General features: G+C 39.9%; 1 protein-coding gene across 1 annotated transcript in view; it reads right to left on the bottom strand.

Annotated features, from left to right (window-relative positions):
- The window catches only part of LOC122790550 (extracellular calcium-sensing receptor-like), a 308,167-nt gene that overhangs the window by 252,108 nt on the left and 36,600 nt on the right, over positions 1–19,459 (bottom strand). The window contains exon 2 of the mRNA XM_044058098.1: positions 14,456–15,295. Within this exon, the coding sequence (XP_043914033.1) occupies positions 14,456–15,295 (840 nt within the window). The remainder of the gene's footprint in view (positions 1–14,455; positions 15,296–19,459) is intronic.

Raw genomic sequence — 19,459 nt, 5'->3', positions numbered from 1 at the left:
GCCATTAACTGGGAAAACTACTCATGTACCAACACCTTTGCCCAACAGTTCTTGGAATTCATAAATTCCAACACCCTGGATCAACTAATCCATAGTCACACCGGGGGCTCCAGTATCCTAGATCTGGTCATTACCAACATGGGAAATCGATGCTCCACACCTATGGTCACCCCCTCGTTAGTCAGGTCTGACCATAAGCTAATCATCCTTAACATCCACATCCCACCCCACATCCCCAATAAGGAAACCTCCATAAAAAACTTCTCCAAAGCCAACTTCATGCTACTCAAGTCAGAAGTGACAAACTTCATGACACCCATGCAGATGGGAACTGAAAGTTCAACTGCTGAATCCTACACTAAGGCACTGTATGAGCACATCCACTGATGCATGAATCGTGCCATCCCAAATAGAACCAAGATGCTCTCATCCAAAAAAAGGAAGCCAATCTGGTGGTCCCCTGCCATAAACAAACTTTACAACAAAAGGAAGAAACTGTTGCAGAAAAGAGGAAAATCCCAGGATGCAAAAAACTCCCTTACCAGCCTCAGTAAGAAACTGAGATCCCTCATAAAATCCTCCAAAGTTAGTTACGAAAATAAAATTGCCAAAGATTCCAAAGACAACCACAAGGCATTCTATAACTATGTCAAGAATCTAAATGGCAATGCTCAGATCTGCTCTGAGCTAAAACAGAATGGCATTAAATATACTGATCCCAAGGATATTGTCAATATCCTGGCAGATCGATTCAGTGCCAACTTCAACCCCCTCTCACCCCCTAAATGGCCCATCTCAATGCCGGAAGATTGTCAAATTCTGGTAATAACGGTCACACAGGTAAAAGAACACACTCTCCAAAGCTAAGAATACAGCATCCATGGGACCAGATGACATCCTGGGCCATGTAGTACATGAACTACAATATGAACTGGCACCTCACCTAAGTGTCAGGTTTAATCATAGCCTCACCTCAGGTTTCGTGCCCACTGAGGGCGCAGAGCTACAGTTATCCCACTCCACAAGGGGGGATCCACCTTGGATCCTGGAAACTACCATCCCATCAGTCTGACGAGCCTTATCTGCAAGGCCATGGAGCTTATTATCATGGAACTTATAAAAATAGACATTGGCAACCTTCAAACACTGGACCCCACCCAGTTTGGGTTTGTGAAGGGCTGATCTTGTCTCCTGAACCTGATTGACTTCTTTGAATCAGTCTCCAGAGCCATGGAAAAGGGTAAGGTGGTCCACACAGCCTATCTAGACCTTGCCGACACCTTTGACACCATCTCCCCACTCTGGAATCATAGATAAACTTACAAAGCTGGGCATTAATCCCTACGTCACCCAATGGGTTGTTAACTGGCTTACTGATAGAACCCAGACTGTAAAAGTAGCTGACTCCAAATCCAGCTCCAGACAAGTGACAAGTGGAGTACCTCAGGGTTCAGTCCTGGGACCGCTCTTGTTTGGCATCTACTTCTCTAAAGTACAGGCCAACACTAAGGGACTCTGGCTAACAAAGTTTGCAGATGACTGCAAACTGGGAGCCATTATTGAATCCCCAGATGATGTGGATACTCTACAAAAGGGCCTTACAGAAACAGCTGCTTGGTGCCAGAGCCATGGGCTCAAGTTCAATGCCAAGAAATGTATAGTTATCCCCTTTGGGAAAAAACATGCACCCATGAATTACCATATAGGTGGCAGTACACTAAACACCAAAAGTGTGATAAGAGACTTAGGGACACAGGTGGACAGTGGTCTCACCTTCGATAACCACATCGCCACAACAGTCAGGAAATCCTTCTATGTGCACACCTCATCACTAAGGGCTTTTCATCCAGAAAAAAGGAGGTCATTGTCCCATTGCACTCATCCCTCATTAGACCCATTATAGAATACAAAGCCCCATTTGGTATGTACCTCTCAAGATAACTGCAACAACTGGAAAGGCTGCAGAAATACCTTAGTAAAAGAATCACAGGCCTAAAGCAGATGCCCTACGCTGACCACCTTAAACAACTCCAGCTATACTCTGTCACATATCGTCTACTCAGAGGTGATCTCTGCTTAACATACAAGGCCATGTCAAACCCAAACCTGTTGGACATGCTACACTTAAAGAAATCCCAATCCCCCAGAGCCACACGCTCCAGGTATCTAAACCTTATCATCACAATAAACAAAACATGATGGAGGGATAGGTTCCTGATCCAGAGACTCCCCAGACTCTGGAATAGATTGCCCATACATGTCAAGCAGAGTGCCTCTTTGGCCCTCTTCAAAAGGAACCTTGATGACTCGATGGGAGAAAGGAAAGTCACCCCAGGGATCACATCAGTCACCCTGTTCGACAGGGGTCCAGGGAAGTAAATAGTGTGGGAAGAAATAGCCAGGGAATTGTTATGGCTAGGCTTGTATAGGCCCTAGGGATGATAGCCTAGTACAAACCTATGAACCTATGAACCAAGTTTGCATATGTGTTGGCACAACTTCTGCCCATGGCAACCCCTGACAACTGCTTATAGCATATGCCATTGAACATACATATGTTGTGCTCTAGTACCAATTCTAGTAACATACAGAGAAAGTCTATCTTAATATTAGAGAACTTTCCCTGCCTTGTCAACACTGATTTCACCATGCTTATCCCCTGGCCATTGGGTATACTTGTAAATAAAGACACTACATCAAGTGTGGCCAGTATCCCCGTATCTGCTGTTCCCATTTGCTTCACTGCTCCATAAAGGTCCACTAAAAACTATTCTGTGCCTTTCAAGACATATGCATATTCATTGAGTGCTGTCTTCAATTTCTTATCCAGGTATATAGAGATGGGTTCTGTTTGCCATCCTGCCACTGCTACTATAGGTCTAAATTTCAGGTTATATGGGTCTGACTTTGACACTAATAATTTGTTTGTGTAAGACCCTCTTGTAGGATGTTGACATTGTTTGGAGATTCTATGACAACTTCCAGTTTGCAGTCATCAGCAAACTTTGTTAGCCACAAACCTTTAGTTTTTGCTTGCACTTCAGGGAAATAGATTTCAAATAGTAGAGGTCCCAGGACTGATCACTTTGGAACACCACTGGTTATGCGGCTGTGGTTCAAGGTGGATTCCCCTATTTTGACTGTATGGATTGTATCAGTGAGCCATTTGGCAACCCACCTAATGACATAAGGGATGATATCCAGCTGGGTGAGTTTGTCAATGATGCCTGAGTGGGGGATAGTGTCAAGAGCCTTGGCTAAGTCTCGGTATGCTGTATGCACAAATTTCCCCTCATCCAGGGTCTTGGTGACTGTCTCAATAAAGTCCATGAGGTGTAACAGGCATGCTCTCCCTTTGACAAATCCAAACTGAGTAGGGTCAAGTGTTTGGCAATTACCTATATCTTTATTGATAAGTTCCATGATGATTCACTCCATGGCCTTGCAGATAAGGCTAGTCAGGTTAATAGGTCTATAGTTCCCGGGAGTCAGTAGAAGCAGCAACTTGGTGCAAGGGGGTAACAGTGGCTGGTTTCCATTTAGTTTAGATGAACTCAGTGCTTAGACTATGATTGAAAAGAGTAACCAATCGTGTTGCTAATTCTTGTTGGAGCCCATGTAGGATGCAACCTGGGATGTTATCAGGTACCATAGATAATATGTTTTTGGCCTTGGAGTAGGAGTTTATGACCTGCTCTTTTGAGATACAAGGTAGGGGACAGGTGGTAGGGATGTAATGGGGTACACGTGGTTGGGACAGGAGAGTGAAGTTTTCAGAAACCTGCTGGCTAACAGGTCAGCTATGTCCACAAACTCAGTATATGTGGAATCATTAAATACCAGTTGGGCATAAATCTGGGCCTTTCCTTTTAGGTTATGGATGTAACTAAAGAATGCCTTATGGTTGTCCTTAGTTGAGGAACCTAATTTGGATTTATAGTTTGCTTTGGTGGACTTCACAAGAAGTCTTATTTGCTTGTTTAAGCTGAGGTGGAGTGTGTCCAGCTTAAGACCCACTCTCTCTTACTCTTAGACAGCAATTTCTTACTCTTATTATAAAGCCTGTTAATGGCAGTTGTCTACCAGGCAACTTTCCTCTTCCTTGAAGAGCTTATTTTGGTTCTATCAGGTACAGTGGAGTTAATGCAATTATACAGGCGTTTGTATAACGCATTGATGTAGGACTGGGCATAATTGCCAGTTTCATCTAAGGGGGGAGGTGTAGAGAAGCTAATTACACCATCCCATAAGAGGTTATAATCTGCTTTGGAGAAGTTTTTGGTCTGTTTGCTGCTGGATGGGTCAAGGTGTGGTAATTACTTTGAATGAGACTGATTTGTGGTCAGAATTCATCAGGGAAGACCTCACAGCAGAAGGTGTTGCACCGGTCCCCCATATTAAGTACCAGATCCAGGATGTTGGCACCCCTTGTGGGCATGTCAACCCACTGGTCAAGGGCATTGGAGTTAATAAAGTTGAGGAAACTTTGGGCATGTGAGTTTGAGCTTAAGTAAATTACCAATTCAATGGATAGGTAGTTAAAGTCACCCAAAACCATAGTGTTCAGACAAAACCTTATAGACTCAAGTAGATCCAAGTAGCACAATGGGTGTCCTGATTCATGGAGGGGGTACTGTAGCTGGCAATGGCTTGAATAGGTGTCCTGCCAACAGTTAATTGCACCTGAAGTATTACCAGTGAATCATACTGTTTAACCAATTTGGAGGTGTATTTATTTTTAATGAATATTGATTCACCACCTCCTTTAGTTTTCATGAGATCAGTTTGTGGTCTGAATGTGTAGAAGGAGGTGTAACCTAGTATGACTGGTGTGATCTCCACCACCATGAACCAGGTCTCCATGACTGCACAAATGTCTGTGTCTTCCAAGGTGAATGCTTCCAGTGAGTGCAGTTTCATGTTAAGACTCCTAGCATTTAACAGCATAACCTTAAGGGTGTTTTTACATGGAATTTTTACATTTGGGAATTTTGTCCTTGTGACACTGCCTAGAAAAGGCACTATAGAGGTGGCAGGAGCCTTTGCCAGTAGCTGAAATCCCAGGGGTAACAGATGAAGATCATCTATGGCAAAGCATCTAGGTCTGTTGATCATGTCATCCCAGGCTGACAGATACTGGATCCCCTTAGAATCACACCAGAAACTAATCCAATTATTAAAATCAATCATTTTCCATTTGTATTGAGGCATCATCCTAGGTGAATGTAAAATGCTGCTTAAGGCTAGTGACATACCTGCCTGAGACACACAGTCTGAGAGCTCAGTCATGTCTCTCTTCATATAGACCAGAGAGGTATGTCTAAAGATTTTCAAATCAACATGGACTATGATGGAGTCATAACAGTACTTGTTGTTGAGAGACTTGAGTGCATGTGTGATGTGGTGGATGCTGGCACCTCACAGACAGCTGACTGTGACCTTTTCCATATCCAGCCTGGGGAGAGGGACATATGTGTGTCTCACAACTGAGTCACCTATGATTAATATGTTTGGTTTTGTGTCTTGCCTTATAGGTTTGATAGGTGAGACACTGGTGTGGGAGCTAGTATGTATATTGTGTTCTTCAGAGGGAGTATTATGTGTAGCTTGCTTGTGTTTGTGTTTGTGAGGTCTTTAGTGTTTAGATATGTTTTTGGTGAGGACCACTGCATATGCAGGTATGTGTGATGTGGGTTTGGGTGGAGTAGGAGGTGAGGTATGCATGCTGACAACCTGATGAGTGTCAGATTTACTGACTGGTGAGTGAGAGAGCATGGATTCAAGGTTCTCAATATAGTTGCCTCTCTCACATGTTGAGTTGGAGTGTAATAGGAGTAGAGGGTTGTCGGTGTACATGAGCAGTTGTTACACTGCCTCAGGATGCCCATGTCAAATAGACTGACTGGATAAACTGTGGGAAATTGTCTGTCCATAGTGTTAGCTTAATTTATATGGTCAGAAACAGGAAGACATCACACTTACAAATGGCTAGGGGGTGAGAGGTGTGTTGGTACCTCAGAGGCTAGGCTTAGTATTCCACTTGACAGTAGAGCAGAGCTTCAGAAAAACCTTTGTAGGACCACAAGTAAAGTACTAAGGGAAAAGTTAACAAGCAAAATGTTTACCTCTATAACTGCCAGCAGTAACTACCATTGTGTGACAGTGCACTATGGTGCTCTACGTGCAAAGACGCGCAAACATGGAGCTTAAATGAAACAAGAAATAACCCACTTAACTCAAACTAGCCAATAAGGACACTCTGTCTGAGCTCTAGTATAATCACCCTTGATTAGATAGGACCCAGTCAACAGTCTCCTCCCACAAGGTAGCATTAGGGCCTTTCCAACAAAGATGGATTGAATTTAATACTCAATAGTTACAAAACAGACCCAGGAACAGCAAACCTGGATCTTGGCTATGCTACAGCTGAACTAGTACAGTATACAGTAAAATGTGGAAAAACACAGTTCAGGCAATTCAAACAGACAGTAGAATGCAAATGCAAATTAAAAGTGCAATATAAGAGCAAAAACAGGCACGTACACTTAGTTAGAAGCAATGGATGCCACAGATCTTTCCGTATCTCAGTGAAGAACTGGTTTTAATGCTCAAGTGATATTAAACAGTCTAGATTCAGCAAGTCTGAATTTAGCCTATGCTATATAATAAAATGTAAAAATACTAGAAATTCAAAGTGCAGAAAATTACAATCACAACAGCAAAAACAGTTTAAACAAAACAGCAATTCAGTAGAATACTGTTCTCAAAGTGCATTCTAGTCTTTAAAAATACTTACTTCTCAGCAGATTTCAATGGATGCCTTGGATTTAGTTCTGATTCACTCCAAATATCTGGCTAAAGTCACCAGTAACTGAGCAGCTCTGGTAAAATGAGTACAAACCCATCTAAACATGACACTTAAATACAAGTGCAGTTAAATGATTTTAAACAAAGTAACCAAAGAGAAAGTACAAGGCTGAGCCTTAGTCCAGCAATCTCCATCTCAGATGGGTCATTGCCTGCACACATCTCCCACAAGAGTGCAGGAGGGCCTTCATAATGTAAGATGACTGGATTTAGTGTTCAAATGATACCAAATGGTCTCGATTCAGCAAGCCTGAATCTAGCCTATGCTACAAAATGCAGAAGTACTAGAAATTTAAAGTGCAGAAAAATACAATTACAACAGCAAAAACAGTTTAAATAAAGCAGCAATTCAGTAGAATAGACCACAAACCTTCCTAGTGTGAAATAACTGGTCTGGAACCCAAGTGCTTAAACCAGAAAAATGATACTTAGAATAACAGGCACAATAAGGCTTCACCAGAAATTCCCAGCTTACAAGGGTGTAGGTCCTGCCACAAGAGTCTAGACCACAAACTTTCCTAATATGAAATAACTGGTTTGGAGCTCAGGTGCTTAAGTCACAACTAGGACACTTTCAGAATAATAGATATAATAAGCCTTTAACCAGCAATTCACAGGTTTAAAGAGTGTAGGGCATCCTTTTCTGCCAGAAGAGTACAGACTACAAATCTTCCTAATGTAAAATAATGGGTTTGGAACCCAAGTGCTTAAACTGGAACAAAGGCACTTAGAACAATATGAAGAATAAACCTTCAGCCAACAATTCCCAGATCACAAGGGCAGATGTTACCATCTCCTCCCACAAGAGTGAAGACCACAAACCTTCTTAATGTAAAATACCTGGCCAGAAGTCGAACTGCTTAAACTAAAACCAAGTGGCTTAGAATAACAGTTACAATTTAATCAGGTTACTAACAAACAGTAATAAATACAACAGAATAAATGCAATTGAATACTTTTAAGAACAAGCAGCAAAAACAAAATAAACTAATAAAGTAGGGAAAACACAAACATAGTAAAAACAGCTGAATAAAGTGCAATATTTTTTAAATTACACACACACACACACACACACACACGCACACACACGCACACACACACACACACACACGCATACACACACACACACACACATGCACACACGCATGCACACACACACACACACACACATACACACACACACACTTACACACTCACTCTCATATAGAAATGAACAGAAGGGCTAATTTAAATTCTATACGCACACACACACACACACACACACACACACACACACACACACACACACACACACACACACACACACAGACACAGACACACACACACACACACACACACACACACACACACACACACACACACAACTTGTGGACTGTGTTTACATCCTAGTTGGCATGCGTGTGTACATGTGATGCAACCATGGTCCTCCTTAAAGGAAAAGACACCCCTACCTCACCGTTAAAAAGTCATTTTTTATTAATTAACTCAAATGTTAATGTGGAAGCCCCCTGTTCAGTGGGGCTCCCAGGCCAAGGGGCCCTAGGTGGTTGCTTAGGTCACCAAGTACTGGATTTGGCTATGGTCAGGAGAGAAAAATTGAGTGAAGAAAGGAGGTGTAAGATATGAACAGGTACTTGTTCATATTTAGGGATATAGTTTATCCTGGGGTTGTACAAAATTTAGCAAGATTTTGTCTAGGAAGTCTGTCAGAATGAATTTAAAAAACTGAAGAGAGGGTATTAATGGATACAGGTAAGGAGTTCTAGGCCCTAGTGACATGGTACAAGTACTCCTTTGTTCCTTCTTTATTTAATTTTCCTCTTTAAGGAAGAAGACTTCATAGGTTCATAGGTTCATACAAGGCTATCTGCCCTAGGGCATTTATAAGCCTAGCCAGAGTGTGTTTGGCTTTCACCACCCATTTTAAATTAATTTTGCTATGCCCTTTTTTGAGGTTAGTATACTGTGCCTCTGTCTAACAGTGACACAGAAGTGATACCCGGGTTAAACCTACGATCCCCCATCCACTCATCAAGATTCCTCTTGAAGAGAGTCAATGAGGGACTCTGCCTAACCTGGACTGGGATTTTATTCCAGAGTGAAGGGAGCCTCTGGGTTATGAATCTGTCCCGCCAGCATGTCCTATTTATTTCAGTGCTGAGGTTCAAGTCTCTCGAGCGTGTAGCTCGATGGGATTTGGATTTTCTGAGGTGCAGCATGTCCATTAATTCCGGGTTGGACATGGCTTTAAACGTCAGGTGCAGATCGCCTCTGAGCAGGCGGTAAGCCACTGAGTAGAGCTGGAGTTTCTTTAACCGGGCAGCATATGGCATCTGTTTGAGCCCTTTGATCCTCTTGGTGAGGTACTTTTGGGGTCTTTCCAGTTGCTGCAGGTGTCTGGTAAGGTACATCCCAAAAGGGGCATTGTACTCAATTATGGGCCTGATCAGGGATGAGTAAAGAGGCACAATGACCTCCCCTGATCTAGATGTGAATCCCTTCATGATTAGGTGGGCTATATAAAATGTTTTTCTAACCACTTTGGCCACGTGGTTGTCAAATGAGATATTGCTATCAACTTGGTTCCCCAGGTCCCTAATTACTTCTTCCGTACTTAATGGATTACCACTTATGTGGTAATTTGTGGGCACTTTGTTTTTGCCAAAGGGGATGACTATACACTTTTTGGCGTTTAGCTTGAGGCCATGGCTCTGGCACCAGTTGTCTGTTTCTATGAGGCCCTTTTGGAGGATGCTTGTGTCGGCTGGAAAGTCGATTATGGCGCCCAGTTTGCAGTCATCTGCGAACTTGGTCAGCCACAGTCCTTCCGTGTTGGCCTGTACCTCTGAGAAATATATACCAAACAAGAGAGGTCCCAGGACTGAGCCTTGTGGGACGCCACTTGTAACTTGTTTGGAGTCTGACATGGCTCCAGCAATTCTAACCATGTTGGTTCTGTCCTTGAGCCAGTTTGCAACCCATCTAGTGACATAGGGGTTTATATTTAAGCTGGTGAGCTTATCTATAATGCCCGAGTGGGGTATTGTATCGAAGGCTTTTGTGAGGTCCAGGTATGCTGTCTGGACCACCTTCCCCTCGTCAATGGCCTTGGTGACTGTTTCAAAGAAATCAACCAGGTTTAAGAGGCAGGATCTGCCCTTAACAAAGCCAAACTGGGTAGGATCCAGTGTCTGTAGGTCCCCCAATATCTTTATTTATAAGGTACATGATGATCTTTTCCATAGCTTTGCAGACCAAGCTAGTCAGGCTTATGGGGTGATAGTTTCCAGGATTCATTGAGGCACCACCTTTGTGGAGAGGGACCACCATTGCTGCATGCCACTCTTTGGGTACATATCCTGTAGTAAGGCTGAGATTGAACAGTAGTTTTATGTTTGGATTTAGCTCTTCTTGAAGTTCATGTAGGACGCAGCCTGGGACACCGTCTGGTCCCATTGATGCTGTGTTTTTTGCTTTGGAGAGAGCGGCTCTTACCTGAGCATCTGGGATGTCAGGGGGGCAGCACTCTGATGGGACAGATATTTGCCCTTTTGGTAGGGAGGGGGGGGAGTTTGCGGTGAACCTGTCAGCTAGGATGTTGGCAATGTCTGTGGGTTTGGTGTATTTTTTGTCATTTTGGACTAATTCTGAGCATATCTGGGAATTCCCACACAGGTTCCTAACATGACTAAAGAAAGCCTTGTGATTATCCTTAGTGTCTTGTGCAATTTTTCTCTCGAAGCTGGCCTTAGACGATTTTATGAGTGCCCGTAGTTTTTTGCTAATACTGATCAGAGATGCCTTCCCTTTTTGGGACTTTGCTCTATCATGTAGTAGCTTCCTCCTTCTATTGTATAGTTTGTTTATGGCTGGGGTCCACCAGACAGGACGTCTTACTTTGGAGGATTGGGTCTTGGTTTTATTTGGGATTGCATGATCCATGCAATCCTGAAGGTGTTCATAGAATGCATTTATAAAGGATTCTGCGGTCTGGGACGTATTTTCCACAGGCCTGGGGGCTTTGAAGGATTCCACCTTGGTTTTGAGGAGTGTGATATTTGCTTTAGAGAAGTTTTTCACTGTGGTTTTCTGGGCAGGGGGTGGGGTCGGGATGTGAATATCCAGTGAGATTAGTTTATGGTCTGATCTTACCAGTGAGGGATACACTTCTGGTCTGGAGCCTAGAGTCCCCATGTTGGTGATGATCAGGTCCAGTATATTTTCCCCTCTTGTGGGAGTGGTAACAAGTTGTTCCATAGCATTTGAGTTTATAAATTCTAGGAACCTTTGGGCTAGGATGCTGGAGCTAGAGTAATGCTCCCAGTCTATGTTTGGATAGTTGAAGTCACCCAATATAATGGTGTTTGGAGAGACCTTCATATTTTCCAGTGTTCTCAGGAAGGCCGAGTGGAGTTCCTGGGTATGGGGTGGTGGTCTGTAGCAGGCTATAAACTGGAAGGCAGTTTTACCCACTGTTAGTTGCACATGGATAGTCTCTGTTGCTTCATGCTGTGCCACCAACCTGGAGGTGTGGGTATCTTTGATGAATATTGATACTCCCCCTCCTTGTGTGGTTCGGTCCAAGTTTTGGGGTCAAAAAGCATGGTATGAGGTATAACCTGGTAGTGCTGGGGTGCTCTCGGGAGCCTTGAACCAGGTTTCTGTTACTGCACAGATATCGATGTTCTCCATGCTAAGGAGAGTTTCGAGTGCATGCATCTTGAGGTTTAGACTTCTGGCGTTGAGTAGCACTACTCTTAGTTTCTTATCCCTTGTGATACCTATGGAGGTGTGTTTGTCTTTTGAGCCTGCCTAAAAAGGCACTATGGGGGTAGCAAGAGCCTTTGCCAATATCCGAAAGCCCAGGGGTGATAGGTGCAAGCCGTCCCTAGCGAAGCATCGTGGCTTGTCGAGCATGTCATCCCAGGCTGACAGGCATTGGATCCCCTTTGAATGACACCAATACTTAAGCCAATTGTTGTAATTGATCATCTTGTCTTCATATTGTGTCATCATTCTTGGTGAGGGTAAGATGCTACTCAAGGTCAGGTTCATATCGGTCTGGGCTACATGTTATACAGTAAGTAAAAATAACTTTCTGGGATACTACCACACTATTACTGCCATAGATGATAATACAAATTCAGCTTTCCTATATGTTGTCAAGCATAAATGGATGAGGTGCTACCTGGTCAAGTTTAACTCATGAAAGCTGAACTCCTCAATCACTGTTCTCCATATGAAATCACTACTGATGCATTTTCTATCACTTCTAGTGCAGTTTCTAAGAATATAGTAGCAGTGATTCCTTTGTTCTGAGAGATGCATTCCTTTGTTATGTTTGTACATCCATGGAATAAGTATATATAATCTCATGAGGTGTGGAGGCTTAAACCCATATAGTATGTGAAGGAGGGCTTTTTCCCTGCAAAAAAATGCTGTATGTGCTCGTTTTGTTTGTTTCCCATCTATATGAGGTTAAAAACAATTGTTTTCATACAGCTGTAACCTTGACCAAATGTAACTTGGCCAGTTATAGAGGAGTCAACAAATGGATAGCCCTAACCATAGATCAAATACAGTCTGTAGCACATAATCTGGCAACTTTGTTTATTTGCACAGTGAACAGAAAACTATTATCGAACTTTATCTCTGAGCATATTGTGCAATTTCCTTTCAACAGACAAACAAACAGACAGACAGTCAAACAAAGTTATCTGGTCTGCTTAACCCAGGTAAAAAAATCAGATGTGATCTTTGGTAGTTCTGTTTTAATATATAGCTTATTATATGCATAGGAATATATTTTGATTCTTGTAATGACAAATCCTGAAACAAAGCTGGACTTTGTAGGAATATGTTGGCACTGTAAAATATATATATATATATATATATATATATATATATATATATATATATATATATATATATATATATATATATATATATATATACATATATATATATATATATACTGATGTAAAGTAATGAATGACTCCAGATATTATAATATTTGTAGAACTCTTTAAAAAAAGATATACAAATATTATACCATATCAGTACCAGCACATTATATGCTTAATAATAATAATAATAATCAATAGGAAAACTGGTAAGTACTGACTAATTAATATTCTAAATGATCATTTATGCAGAATAGAGCATTTATTTGAAGTGAATGTTCATGGTAATCCATTATTATAGTGACATAACTTTAAATGTATCGGTAACTTTATTTATCATTCTTTGTTTGGCACCATTTTAAGGACTTTAGTACATTAGCAAATACATAACTGATAGCCATGAGATTTATTTCCATTTTAATTATAGCCTGCAATATCAAGCATCTATACTGACTGAACATTAATGCCTCTTTCTGTTAGTAGGTTTGTTTGTTGACTACATGTATGAGCTGACCAAAAGTCCCTTTCAAATTAATTAAAGCATTACATTAAATGTATTTCTTTTTTTTTTTTCAAATAGTATTTTATTGTTTTCAACAGAGAGTATTTCTGATCATTGGACTTGGGTACACAACTATATACAAAAGGAATGAATTATTAAAATAGGGATGCTTTTTGCAGATATGCTAAAGCAATGGAAACCTGAAGAGAAGCACAACTACAGATCCAGGGAACAAAGGACTACATTAGTGAGAGGTGAAAATGACCCAGTAAATGGGCAGTACTGGTATGGCTAATGGGTGATGTGATAATGGCTAGTGAGCAATGCCAGGATGGTAGTGGGTGATGTCAAGATAGTTAGTAGGTAATATCAGAATGACTAGTTGGTGATTTCAGGATGGTTAGCTGACGTAAGGATGGCAGTGGATGAAATCTGAATGGTTAGTGGGGATATTAGTATGGTTAGCAGGTGATTTTGTTCATCATCTGTTAGCAGAATCTATATTTCTAGAAGGATGAGATGAGATATGCCTACTGCATCTAATCCTAGTCCACATTTGGAATTATAATTGCCAGTGCACTGTTTGCTTTTGAGAAGTTAAGACTTAATAAAATAACTGAATTAATGGTAAAATAATTGACTATTTTTATATCTCACAAGCAAATTGTTAATGTCTTGAGAGGAGTTAGTTTGCTAATAAATGAATAATTTATATAAAAAAGTTTAGATACATACTTGTATGTGAAGGTGCTTGTTGTATGCTTTGTAGAATAATTAAATAATACAATGTGTTAAAATTAAATAATGAATTAGCTTAACTTGCAAATGAGACAGTAACTATTAAGAAATACCAAACACAAAATAAAGAACAAATACATTTTTCTTATCTATGGAATTCATCAGGGTACTGTAAACTGCAGTATCATGGCACAGAACAAATATGAAAACATTGCTTTTATTGCAAAAGATCTGTGGCATATCAAATTAACTTAAAATAGTTTTTGATATGTTTGGAGACATTAAAATATTACTTATCAGAACTTGAAAATTTACTAAAAACTGATTTAAGTTTAGCAACATCAGTCTGAATTACACAAACACACAATTTATGACCTGCATTTATTACAAAAGTATCTATTTAATTTATATAGGTTTACTCATTTGTTTTATCTACTGAACCTACCTGCCAGGGTTCAAAGTGACACATGCCATGGCATGATCCATTGTGTATGAAGCCATAACCTGGAGAACATGAACACATGTCATGCAAAGCCTGTGCAGCTGCAAATACTGCTTGGTAAACTTTGTATGGCATTGTTAGGGAAGAGACATCTGTGAAGGGGTTACTCAGTTCTTTTAGGTTTTCACTCCCAGAACAAGACAAGGTTTCTTCATTTACTGTGTTGCTCGCAAGCAAACTCAAATTATGTTGCCAGAATTTACAACTAAAAGCTGCCTCCCAAAACTCATTCACAAATATGTCATTTGGAGTTTTAAAAGGATTAACATTTAGAAGATGTTCTTTAAAGTTAGGCATTTCACCTTTCTGGTATGCAAATCCAATGGTGCCATTTAATGTTTTAATAATATTATTATTGGAAAAGATGGGAGAGTAAAACCAGCCATCTGAAGCAAGCCAAATTTTGTTAGTAATGTCATGCTTGGATATAACTTCCAAAACAGGATTCAGACCTACTTCATTTGAAAAGGCCAGAATGACATTTGCAGATGATCCCTTGATAACATCAGTGATTCTCTGGATCTTTCTTTCACTGTAAGCCACAGGAATTGATTCAAAAAATGCAATGCAGGCTTCAGACTTAAGGAGTTCTTCTTTAACTGTTTGACTGCCCTGTTCTCCATAGTCACTTTCCTCTGCCAGGATTCCAACCCAGGTCCAGCCAAAATATATCATCAGATGGGCTAAGCCAATAGATTGGAATTTGTCACTAGGAGCAGTGCGGAGAAATGAAGGGAACTGCTTCTTGTTGCTCAGGAGTGCCGCTGTTGAACCATAACTAATCTAGAAGGAAAAAATATTTTTGAAACTTGTGAAAGTAAGTACAACTCATCTGCTACAACAACCTGAAAATGTATAATTGTTATGAGATTTATATTTTCGTTGCAAACTGTTCTGTGGGAATAGATTTATTTATTTATTTTACATTTGACTACTGGGATAGTCCGACTGGACAACATGTCCATTTTCAGCAGAGGCCCGGGGAGAAAAGCGGCTCACAAAAAAAAAAATCCAAAATAACAAATATTTCAAAAAATACTTAACAGAAAAAGAGATTACAAATAGTATCATAAATGAGGCAGTTAGGTAAAAGATAAACAACTGTACATAGAGTATAAGTTTACATAGCTTGATAGCAACACATATGCACAAATAAAGATACAACTGATAAAGGTGTTTAACATGAAAGGAGATATAAAATAACATCAAATTATATTCACACTATTTTTTTTAGGTTAGGCGAGTTCTCATTTGAGTGGATACAATAAGTTAATAGTAACAGTAATACATAAATCAACAGTGATTTATAGATACCAGAATTTGTTCTCATTACCAGTGTTATCAGGAAGAACTGTAGATGACAGAATGGCAGGATACATACAGGAGAACAGGAAATGCAACTCTTTTTGAGTAGAATTGTGCTGTGTCAAGGAAGGGTTAAGGAGGAGAAAATGTGGAATTTACCTTAGCCCTCACTGTTACAAGGGCTTCCACTTTTGTGCTACAGCTGACTGGAAAATCAGCAATAATGTCCAAAAGAGTCAGCAGTGATAATCATTTAAGCGGCCATAATCTTGTAGTTGCTTAATGTGAAATAGTCATGTGCCGATGCATCTTTGTTTTACAGTTAACTCCATTCACAGCTATACTTCTCATTTTAAAGCTGTAAGTGATTTTGCAAACATGAATATTATAGTGTGTTGTTTAACTTGTTTGATGGTTTTAGCTCACCTGTTTACTCCAGATTTCCATATAACAACACTCCCAAATGATGTCTTCGTAGGTAATAGGCAATGGTTTATATGTACCATCAAAACATTATGGGCGAGTAAAAACAACTTACTTGTTTAGAAGAACAGCATTTTATTTAGAGTGTGGTTTTGCTAGGTTTACTGTCAAAATCTGGAAAATTTTAAAATATACCATTCAGAACATCAAACAGGAAGGCCGAATCCCACATATTAATTAGGTGAAAATGTCGAATCTGATGAAGAAATTCAGTAGATTCAACATTTTTGCCAAATATTGAACGTGATGTCCATATAGGAGCTCAAGTAAGTGTCACTCTTACACTTCACATCACGTTTTTGCAGGGGGCACGTCCCCCTTCACCCCCCATACTCCCTCGTATCTATATAATCCAACTCCAAGATCACACTACAGTGAGGAAAGGGATGAATGTCCCAATCCGCACTGTACTGCTATCTCTATTCATTACATCAAGCTCATATCAGCGAATGCACAGTGGCATTCGCTGATAGGAACATCAATCATTTAACATTCGGCAACATGGGAATCAGTCATCTGCCATTTGATATTCCCATGTTCGCAGAACCTATGTTCAACATTTTTACTGTAAACCATTTTGCTATTTCATTATCAAGTAGGAGACCTCAAGATACTGGATCCGTCCCAGTTGGCCTTTCTCAAAGAAGGTTATGCTTACTGAATCTTGTGGACTTCATTGAAAAGTTTCCTAAGGCAATGGATGAGGGGAAAATAGTGCATACTGACTACCTAGATTTGGCTAAAGCATATGATATGATACCCACTCAGGCATTGTCAACAAACTTATGGAACTAGGTGTAAACCCCTTTATAACATGCTGGATAGCTAGCTGGCTCACTAATAGGAATCAGGAGGTTAGAATCGGTAAGGTCACCTACACAAAGAGGCCTGTAACCAGTGGAGTCTCCCACACTCTGCTGGTCCCACTCTTCTTTGGCATCTACTTCTTGGATGGCAAAGCCAATGTGAAAGGCATTTGGCTGACCTAGTTTGCAGATGATTACAAACTGGGAGCAGTCATTGAATCCAAGATGAGAACACCCTTCAGGAAAGTCTAATACAGATAAATATTTGATGCCAAAGCCATGGCTTAAAACTCATACCAAAAATGCATTATAGTATCTTTTGGGAATTCTGCCACTCTGGGTAACTACACCATCAATAAAACACCCTTAAAAGTTGATTCACTAGTCAGGGATCTGGGAACCCATGTAGACAGCAACCTAGCCTTTGACTAGCATCAGTCCAAAGTAGTAAGACATTTCTTCTGTGTTCTTCAACTTATAAGCAAGGGCATGGCATCTAAGTCCAGACAGGTCATTATACCACTGTACTGAGGCAGTAACAGAACCATCATAGAGTATAATGCCCCCTTCATTATGTATCTGTCCAGACACATGTAACAACTGGAATGTCCACAAAGATTCCTTACAAAAAGAATACAGGGAGTAAACACAATGTACTACACTGATCTCCTTAAAGCCCTGTCTGTTTACTCAGTATCATACAGATTTCTGAGAGGTGAGCTTTGCCTGGCATACAGGGCATCCCTGGACCTTATATTGATAAACCTTTTGAATATTTGCAAAAGAAAACATCATAACTACTAGATTAAAAAATCTATATTTTGCTTGTGACATAGATAAAAAATGTTGGAGAAACAGCTATGTTTCTCAGAGAATTCCCATTCCTTGAAACAGGTTCCCCATCCATGTGAAGCAGAGTTCTTCCGTATCCCTTTTTAAGTGCAACTTGGAAATTCAGCACTGGTTTGTCACATATGGTTTTGACGGAGAGAGTCAGTCAGTAAATCACTACTTATATAAATCAAATATGTGGGTCACATTTGGGTTCCATGGCTAGACTTATAAGGGCCCCTATAGTCGTTAGCCTAGTATGCAGCTATGAACCTATAAAGTGATAATTTTTAATGTAGTGCTTTACCTACAAGATCTAGTTGATAACTTGTGTTTGTAGCAAGTAAGAAATCCTGTTGGTGTAATTAGCATATACATTTAGTATCTTATACATTAGTAGAAATAGTGTAGCACTGTGGCTTTCAGCTTTTCATGAGGTATGGTGTGGGGTTTTCAGATCCAAGAAAAGCTTTAGGGGGCCATCCTTATCAACAAGTTGAATGCAAAAACTGCAAATTTTTTCATCAAAAACTCCATAATTTTATATTGTATATGGTAAAGATGTTATGTGTATCTCCACAACTTTGTTTAAACCTGTTTTAGAATATGCGAAAACAACTGTAGCAAATTGGTAATCATAGTTCTTTGTTATTCTTCAGCAACTGGTCTTTACAAAAGTGTTATAAAACAGTATTACTTAGATATCTTTTCATGAGCCTGATCATCCCTTGAATGCATTAGTAATCATTTAGCATGATTTGTGTGGGCTGTCTTTTCAAGCCTATAGCTCTTAAAGGGCAGACCCTATAGCAGTGCTTTTGTTTCACTGTAAATTTGAAAAAAAATTACTTTGGATGAATAAGGAAATGCAAAGAGGTGCTTTTATTAATCAGCTGAAAATATTTTTTTACATTTAAATTTATCTGTTACTCTCAGCTTTAATTGTGATCCATCCTGCAAGAAGACTTGATGGTTTAGCTCCTTTATACCTTGTAAATGTGGAATGCCATAATTATACAGTAATGTATCTAAGAACGACACACAGCACAAATTGCTTATATACACCATAAGGTTAAAAAATATTAATATCACACGAAGGGTAAGTAAGTATTTTTCAAATGCTGCAAACAATACTACCTTCAGCAAAAAGTCTTCTTTGCAATGATGGAAGTAGGGGCATTCACAGTCTTTATATTAGTACTATATTATCTTACAATTCAGAAAAATTCAATATAATATTTTCTCTTCAGTTTCACACATACGTTTAATATTCTGGGAACTGTACAAAGTAGACATATAGTGCCAGCAACACTTTTGTTCAAGAGACTTCAGCGTTTATATGAAGTAAAGAACTTCCTTCTAAGTACTTTTTTATTTAAATATTTTAAAAAAGATGAAAACTTATGTTTATTTGCATAATTGACAGTATAAGCAACACTTAGTGGGATATTCATAAACAATTAGTGGTGGCATGAAGACAGAGGTTATAAGTTCCCTATGTATGTCTGTGAACCATCATGGG

This window comes from Protopterus annectens, chromosome 16.part0, assembly GCF_019279795.1.
Source record: "Protopterus annectens isolate FY-2018-M chromosome 16.part0, PAN1.0, whole genome shotgun sequence".
Classification (NCBI taxonomy): Eukaryota; Metazoa; Chordata; order Ceratodontiformes; family Protopteridae; genus Protopterus; species Protopterus annectens.
The sequence above is the reverse complement of the archived record's forward strand: the minus strand, read 5'-3'. Positions and strand labels throughout refer to the sequence as shown.